The sequence below is a fragment of the Leucoraja erinacea genome, chromosome 12 (assembly GCF_028641065.1).
Source record: "Leucoraja erinacea ecotype New England chromosome 12, Leri_hhj_1, whole genome shotgun sequence".
In the NCBI taxonomy this organism is placed as follows: Eukaryota; Metazoa; Chordata; class Chondrichthyes; order Rajiformes; family Rajidae; genus Leucoraja; species Leucoraja erinaceus.
The window spans coordinates 20,132,600-20,142,010 of NC_073388.1; the positions used below are offsets into that span (position 1 = coordinate 20,132,600).

At 37.3% G+C, this 9,411-nt stretch overlaps 1 protein-coding gene across 4 annotated transcripts in view; it reads left to right on the forward strand.

Moving 5' to 3' along the window:
* The window catches only part of LOC129702130 (H(+)/Cl(-) exchange transporter 5-like), a 64,917-nt gene extending 55,560 nt beyond the window's left edge, over positions 1-9,357 (forward strand). For all 4 annotated transcript variants that reach the window (XM_055643726.1, XM_055643725.1, XM_055643727.1 and 1 more), the window contains 4 exons: positions 142-328; positions 1,644-2,042; positions 4,601-4,817; positions 5,734-9,357. In XM_055643726.1, coding sequence (XP_055499701.1) covers positions 142-328; positions 1,644-2,042; positions 4,601-4,817; positions 5,734-5,824 — 894 coding nt within the window. In that variant the 3' untranslated portion in view covers positions 5,825-9,357. The remainder of the gene's footprint in view (positions 1-141; positions 329-1,643; positions 2,043-4,600; positions 4,818-5,733) is intronic.
* Positions 9,358-9,411: the final 54 nt, after the last annotated feature.

Sequence of the window (9,411 nt, forward strand, 5' to 3'; positions counted from 1 at the left end):
GAAAGGTTGCTGCGTCCAACTGGAAATCTGCTGTATGATTGCAAAATGAGTTCCAATACTCAGTTGAGTCTGAAAATATAAAAGCAAGAGCTTGATGTGTTAATTCTGTATATCATAACTTATTATGCCATATTTATTCAGGTTCCCTCGGGACTCTTCATACCGAGTATGGCAGTAGGAGCGATAGCTGGAAGACTTCTAGGAGTAGGAATGGAACAACTGGCCTACTATCACCGTGACTGGGTCATCTTTAAAGGGTGGTGCAATCCTGGAGCTGACTGCATCACTCCTGGATTGTACGCCATGGTTGGTGCTGCTGCTTGTCTAGGTAAGAAAAAGAGTTTTGAAGTTGATATTTCGTAGTTAAATGATTATAGTTCTTTGCCTCCATAGCATAATAATGTACTCACTTTCCTGGTAGAATGGCTGATATTTTTAATTCCTTATAAGTAAGGTAAAATTAATTGTTGTGGTTCATTTTATTGCAAAATGTCTCATTAATTATTACTTCTGGCTTGTACGTTGTAAGTGTGTAGTTATTCAGTTCCGTATCGTGGTATAGTGCTGTGGATATTGCAGCAATTTCAAGTTCAAATTTTGACAATTGGGGGTCTTTCAACAGGCAATTCACAAAAGATCATTTTTAAACACCACACTTAAGCTCGGATCAGTTTCTAAATTCAACACTATATTAAAGACCCACAACACACTTTATGTATATGACAGCAGTAATTGTCTAACTGCAATTATGGACTAAATCACATTGCCCATAATTTCTAACATAATTCTGGTGTTACTCTTTTGGTTCCTCTCAGCCCTTACCAGTCTTTCTCACTTACAGCAAATTGACTTAATCTGTTGGTTTAGTGCTTAAAGTTTCCTCTGACAGCTCCATATCTAGAGTGAAGGATCCATTGGTGGATGTAGTGTATATTTTATACCTTCTACATGAGCTCTTCCTTACAATATGAAGGTAATGAATTAATGCTGCCTTTAGGGTTAGCATGATCTGTCCTTTTTCTTTTGGGAAAAAAAAAGATTCTTCACTCACTCTAGAATTCCTTATACCATCTGAATACAAATTGTTGTAATAATGACCAACAGAAGCATTGATTGAATCAGTGGTGGAGGCAGGTTCATTAGTATCATTTAAAAATAAATTGGATAGGCATATGGATGAGAAGGGAATGGAGGGTTATGGTACGAATGCAGGCAGGTGGGACTAAGGGGAAAAAATTTGTTCGGCATGGACTTGTAGGGCCGAGATGGCCTGTTTCCGTGCTGTAATTGTTATATGGTTATATGGTTAAATGACCTATGACCTGGGCATGCGCAATCTGAATACCAAACTCGCTTATTCTGGCATCTTTTAAGTTTATGTAGAATATTTAATGAAGGATAATAAAGACTGCTAGCAATAAAAATTGGGGGTACATGACTATATTGGAGTGCGCGTGCGGTTGGAGTAGTGATCAACATACATACCCATTCTGCACCTTATACCATCTGAATACAAATTGTTGTAATAATGACCAACAGAAGCATTGATTGAATCATAAAAATCTTGAAAAGTCATTAAGGAAGAAAATGCTGAAGTTGATTTTTAAGTGTCCTGTTTAATATCTAGAATTCTGTTTTTGCAGGTGGTGTGACCAGGATGACTGTATCCTTGGTGGTTATAATGTTTGAACTAACGGGTGGATTGGAGTATATTGTCCCATTGATGGCTGCTGCAATGACCAGTAAATGGGTGTCCGATGCAATTGGGAGAGAGGGCATCTATGAAGCACATATTCGACTGAATGGTTATCCATTCCTGGAGGCAAAAGAAGAATTTACGCATAAGACATTAGCAATGGATGTTATGAGACCTCGGCGCAATGACCCCCCTTTGACAAGTCTAACTCAGGATGGAATGAAGGTGGAAGACATAGAGGCAATTATTAATGAAACAACCTACAGTGGATTTCCTGTCATAGTGTCAAAAGAATCTCAGCGACTTGTTGGTTTTGTCCTCAGAAGAGATTTAATCATTTCAATTGGTGAGAATTTGGACGTACAAAACACTGCAATATTTGTAGGTTTTAATAAATGTTCACATTTTAAAAGGGGTAAATGAGTAAACGTTTCTGATCAATGACCTTACCAATGAAAGGTAATTGAATGAACAGTATGTCTAGATGCTGCCTGACCTGTTGAGTTTTTCCACCATGCAGTTTGATTTTGGATTTCCTGTAGGTGCAGTATCTTATATTTAAAAGAAGTACTTCAGTTCACCTTGTCTACTAACACCAGATATGGTGAATTCAGAGGGAACGGTGACATTTTAATTTTAACTTTTACAAATCAATATCAGATAGGGAATGATCGATCTATCATTTTACCAATCATACATTTTCCCCCAAAGTAGTGTTTACAAAATATTGTACAATGCCTTTTGAACAGTTATCAAGTATTGATGAAGGGCATCCTCCTAATACAGGGTATTCAGTGAGGTGGTAATTTGCTGTAGTACATCACAGTATCAGATAATACCATTGTGGAACTACATTGTATGTGTATTATCAGGCATTGATAAAACTGAGATACGTGGCATTGCATCGACTATTGAAGGGGCAATAGACAAACACAATTTTAACACATATAGCAGATTAATCTGCAGTCATGTTTACCCACTGTATTATTGATTAGTGGGGATACAGTGTGCTTATTTTTATTCAAAAGAACAATGGTCGAAAATGCACCACAGGAAATTCTCCGCCATTCGGCACCCACGGGAATGGGGGTGTAAGTTGCAGGAATATGCCAGGTACATGAGAATTGCTCAAAAAACTGTACACTACACACTAGTATTCTATGCATTTGCTTTTTCAAATAAATTGCCAAACTATGTCATATCCTTACCCTTTTAAATGACTGTTTTACATTGTAATTCTATATTTTACGGTAAAATAAGTTATTATAATTGTAGTCCACAATTTGAGATTTGTAATAGAAAAAATTACATGTGGTTAAAGTGCACATTGTTAGATTTTATTAAAGGGTATTTTTATACATTTTGACTTCACCATGTAGAAATTACATCTGTATTTAGACATAGTCCCCCCATTTCAGGACACCATAATGTTTAGGACACATGGCTTCACAGGTGTTTGTAATTGCTCAGGTGTGTTTCATTACCTCCCTAATGCAGGTATAAGAGAGCTCTCAGCACCTAGTCTTTCCATCACCTTTGGAAACTTTTATTGTTGTTTATCAACAAGAGGACCAAAGTTGTGCCAATGAAAGTCAAATAAGCCATTCTGAGACTGAGAAACAAGAGTAAAGAGACATCAGCCAAACCTTAGGTTTACCAAAATCAACTGTTTGGAACATCATTGAGAAGAAAGAGAGCACTGGTGAGCTTACTAATCGCAAAGGGACTGACAGGCCAAGGAAGACCTCCACAGCTGATGACAGAAGAATTCTCTTTATAATAAAGAAAAATCCCCAAACACCTATCTGAAACTCTTCAGGAGTCAGGTGTGGATTTGTCAAAGACCACTGTCCGCAAAAGACTTCATGAACAGAAATGCAGAAGCTAACTGTGACATACAAACCACTGGTTAGCTGCAAAAATAGGATGGCCAGGTTACAGTTTGCCAAGAAGTACTTAAAAGAGCAACCACAGTTCTGGAAAAATGTCTGTGGACAGATGAGAGTGATGGCAAGAGCAACGTATGGAGGAGAGAAGGAACTGCTCAAAATCCAAAGCATATCACCTCATCTGTGAAACATGGTGGTGGAGGGGGTTATGGCCTGGGCATGTATGGCTGCTGAAGGTACTGGCTCACTTATCTTCATTGATGATCCAACTGCTGATGGTAGTAGCACAATGAAATCCTATGTGTATAGACACATCCAATCTGCTCAAGTTCAAACAAATGCCTCAAATCACATTGGCTGGCGGTTCATTCTACAGCAAGACAATGATCCCAAACATACTGCTAATAAAGCATAAGCTAAAGATGGCTGGCCTGGCAGAGCATCACCAGAGAAGATAACCAGCAACTGGTGATGTCCATGAATCGCAGACTGCAAGCAGTCATTGCAAGCAAAGGGTATGCAACAATATACTAAACATGACTACTTTCATTTACATGACATTACTGTGTCCCGCACATTATGGTGCCCTGAAATGGAGGGATTATATATAACACTGCTGTAATTTCTACATGGTGAAACCAAAATGTATAAAAATGGTCTTTATTAAAATCTGACAATGTGCACTTTAACCACATGAGATTTTTTTCTATTACAAATCTCAAATTATATAGTACAGAGGCAAATAAATAAATGATGACTCTTTGTCCCAAACATTATGGAGGGCACTGTAGATAAATATTCTGCACCTTTTTATTTTGGTAATTTGAATACGTTTCTGGTGTTATTTTATTAAGTACAATAAATATGTGTCTATGTTCAGCATGCTATGAAACTAAAACTTTTAGATTATCTAGTTATTGCAAATCCAGATGTTGCAATTGTAACTGGTAATAGATTGATACAGAAGAAACAGGAAAAATGTCTTAACATGTTTTGGTTGTACATCTGGTTACAGAAAATGGAAGGCAGCGACAAGATGGGATTGTAAGCACGTCCATTATTTATTTTACTGAACACCCTCCTGTGCAACTTCCAGACAATCCTGCTGCACTCAAACTGCGTACCATACTAGATTTGAGTCCATTTACAGTGACGGACCATACACCTATGGAAATAGTGATTGATATATTTTGCAAGCTGGGCTTAAGACAGTGTCTTGTTACCCACAATGGGTAAGTGTTACATTTATTTTATCAAAAGGAACAAAGCACATAAGCATTCCACTGTTAAATCTGTCTCCAACAGAGGTCTTCAATTTGTATTTAAAAGAAAAGCATTTTTTGTGTCTTTTGAATACATTTCAATAAACTGCCTTCAATCAAAATTAAATAGCTTGTTTAAACAATTGCTGTGATTATATACAATTACTTTAGCAAATTGCATTAATTCTCATGTTAAACCAACACTTCCATGAATTGTTATCAAGAATATTTTGGATTTATTTAAAAAAAAAATGCTTTTGGTGAAAATATATCAGAAAATATATCCACCCACTGCATTGTCACAAATTGTGATACATTCTGATAGGATACATTATACAGGGTATCTGTAGAACGAGGTAAGAATTATTGGAGACATCGATTTATTTAGTTATCTGAGAAAGTAGAGGCATTAACGTGCTTTCTTGGGAATAGTCAATGTGATTGGACCAGGATAAATTGTTGGTTATATTTATGCCTCGGAACTTGAAGGTCTCAATATGTTATGGAACAGTACAGCACAAGAACAAGCCCATCAACCCACATTGTCTGCGTGAAACATGATGCCAAGACTATCACTTATCTACCTGCACATAATTCATTGTCCTCCATTTCCTGCATATCCATTTGTTTATCTAACTGCTATCATTATATAATATTTGTAGCTATCATTATACGACCATGAAACATAGGAGCAGAATTAAGCCATTCAACCCATTGAGTCTATTCCATCATTCAATCATGGTTGATCTATATTTCCCTTTCACCCCCATTCTTCTGTCATCTCCCCATGACTGTTGATACATTTTGACGTATTATAATAGCAACATTAAATGCAGCAATCTATCATTTTCAGGAAACAGTACTAACTGCTTCTCTTCTATTACAGACGACTCCTTGGCATTATCACCAAAAAAGATATATTGAAGCATATTGCTCAGATGGCAAACCAAGATCCGGACTCCATTATGTTTAATTAAAATAAAACTCTGTTCATACTAATGGGGATTACAGAGAGAACATTTTTATTTGTGGTAACATGCTATGACTGGTTTTGGCATCTTACCTTAATTTCCGTCTGAAGAGAGATGGTCATAGCACATGTTCAATGAGCACCTGACTTTCAATTGCACTACATGATCTACAAAATAGTCTCTGGAGTGTTTTTTTTGATCAGCACTGTGGAAGTACGTGGTAATTGAATGAAGAATTGGATTAATTGTTGTTTTACTTCTGCAGTTTGTTATTAAATTTAATTGTAACAAGGGCGTTGTCATGCCCAAGGTGCATGCATTGTTTGGGCTTTACCAGCAGAAAACCAAAATGACGAATTGTTGGATGTGCCTGAGATTAGACTATCTCAACTTTGTCTTGTATTGTAATGAAGTATGAGTATTTTGACAAACCCTGTTCTGTGAGATTAATAGAAACCATTTATCCCCTTCGAAATTATCTGAAAAACAATGGCATGTAAATGAATCGCCGATAAAATGGCATTCAATTTAAATGGCATTGCAATGAATCACCAATAAACTAATTGCACGTTATTATTGCCCACCACCCCTCACTCCAGTGCAATAGGGTAATCATGGCAGCAATCATGTGGCATCCACATGTCATCTATCTCAGTTTTAACTTAAATGTTTACATGGCTACAAAATGGGAATAGTCTCATCCTGTACAGCTAAATCTCAATTAATTAATCTGCAGGGTGTTATATGGGAAATTTCTCTAATAATCTATATGTATTAAAATAAACAGATCAGTAACTCACTGCACTTGTTTTAAGGGACTGATTTGTGTATGGGGGAAAAAACACTGATCTCCACAAAACAATCTGAATATTACAGAAAATAGAATTGTTTTGTTTGGAGGAAAGCAACTCTTTTCTTTGTTATGTAGCTGATGGAGTGGGATACCACACCTAGATTCTCCCTGTCCTAACCAAAATAGCGCTGAACTGCTAGGTTTATATTGCAATGCAATGGTTCTTTATACCCAAGTCAGTTCTCATTGATGCTTGCTTCAGGACAATGTTGACTTTGGGTGCACCTGTCTTTATTTATTTGACTTTGAGCCACCTCAGTTCTCCATTATAAGGTAACCCCCTTCCCCAATGTCCCTTTTCTCTCTCCTGGTCCACCAAGATCCAGGCTGACGTACCCTTTTCAAATTCCTCTGCTTCCCCTCCCCTTCCATCACTCATTTCATTCTCCTCCTCCACCCATTCCATGTGTCAACTACCCAGACACTCCTCCAACTGGGTCTCTTTAGCCCCCCACTGTCCCCATGTGCCCGGCCTATCTCCCTTGTTTGGTTTCTTGCTTCCTTATCTATCGGATTCCATCATCTGCAATCTTTTGTTGCCTCCACCTATCACCTCAACTGCTAATTCCTTCTCCCTCCTGATTCCATCTGCTAATCCACACCTCCTCACTGGAATCTGCCTAACCCTTCTCGACTCTTGACCCACCCCTTCCTCCTTACTCTGGCTATCTCCCCTCGGCTCCTTCACTTCAGATGAAGTGTCCAGACCTATAACGTTGACTATCCACATGCAGCTCAACCTGAGTTCCTCCAGCAGATTGCTCATGGATCCAGATTCCAGCATCTGTGTCTCCTTTACTAACTGGAAACATTGGTGTGGGAATGTATAACATAGAGCTTGTCCACATAATAAATTATTTCTGACTTCTTTGACAATGCATATTACTCGGAGCATTACAGCTGCATTAGAGGTGTAGTTAAAGGTCTGTGTAGGAATTGGTTGGGACCTGTAAAGGCACAATTAGCAGTCTGTGGCTGGCCTTTCCCCACGGATGTTGCAGCTAAGATGGGTTATAGTAAACTGGGTGGAATTAAGTGCTTTTCCACACATCCAACATGGGACAGATATTTTTGTCTGAAATCTTTGTATCTTGCAGATCTCGCATCATTTTTTCATGTATCAATTTACCAGGTTTGATGGAAACTGATCACTTTTTTGAGAATAGTTGATAAAAATTACCAACATGTTTTACAAAAACAATTTTACTTTATCTTTAGGATTTGCTTCACTTATCACGGGTTTTTCGTTGTATAATTCTAGGCTGTTATGTTTACTTCTAAAAAAGAACTGTTTAATTGAAGTAAATATCAAAACTTGCTCATCCCTATAGAGCATCCTCCAACACCAAGGACACTATGGTTATGGCGTTGTTAATATAACAGGATTTCTTCAACTGAAGCAAATTGAGAATCGTATATCTCCTATGCATCTGCTAGTGTAATATTCTTTATATCTTTCTCAGTAGGGAGATTGAAACCCAAAGTGCCACATCCAGATTGAAATATCTAGATATGGCATTTTGAAATATCTGTGCTACTAAACTGATTATTTTAAGGTAATCATTTTTCAGCCTACCAAAATGGCAATCATTGGAAGATGATTTTCAGCATTTTCAATGTAAAGTTACCAATTGAAGAAAGCTGGAAGTAAAATTGATGGGTTGAGTTTTAGTGAGGCAGTGAGGGAGGTAGATCTTGCAAGAGTACAGGATAAGGCTACCCATGATTTGGCAGTAATTGTCCAATTTGTTATTTCAAGTGGCCATCCAGATTTCTAGTGGATGCATTTGAGGCGCAGTGTTGCTGCAGTAGGGTTTGACAGTAGTTTAAGTTGGAGTGAACTTCCGGAGGATTCAAAATCACAACACGATGAACAGCATACAAAGGTAGTTTGTTCGGTTGATGGTTGTCACTCTACAAATGTAAATTTAAACCTGATGCTCAGATTCTGTCAATGAAAAAATGATAATACATAGGAGACGTGGTGCAAATGGAGATTATTTTTAGCCTTTGATGTTGACATTACAATATAAATCCAAATCTCTCTAAATGTTAGGTTTGGTACAATGGTAGCATTTCTTTTCTCTGAGTCAGTAAGTCATGAAGTCAAGTCCCATTCTGAAGATTTAAGCTCGGTCTTACCCAGGACTTGAGTGCCAGTATCATGGGAATTGTATGCTGTTACAGGTATCAAGCTTGGGATGAGAGATTAAACTCTGCTTTCCCACATCAATAACACTGTGCAATATTTAATCCAGTTCAGCCTCTGACTCGTCTCAAATTAGCAAACTGTTTTCCAGCATCCAGTCAGGTTTTACTGATAATTATATGTCAGAGAGTAAAAATGAATTCAACATTTTATGGTGTTTATCACCATTTAGTTTTCCACTCAAACCTAGCCAATTGTTTTCCAGCACATCCAGTTAAATCCCAAACTGATAAATTTGTACCATGGTCATTAAATGAAGCCAGTTGGAAATGGCCATAGAACTAGTAACTATTCTGTTTAATCTTATTTGCTTTCTAATGTATTGCCATTGCTGAGAATCTCCGAAGACTTAAATGCTGGTAATTGTAACATTGGTTCTCTGAGGTAATTTATTACATTTGTCTTTTTCACCTTTTCAAATCAAACTTAAGTAATTTCTTGTACTGGTTATATAATTGAATAAAAATTATTCTTGTATTTTGTTCAATACTTTTTTTTTTCCTGAACTGGCACAATGAAACTGACCCGAAA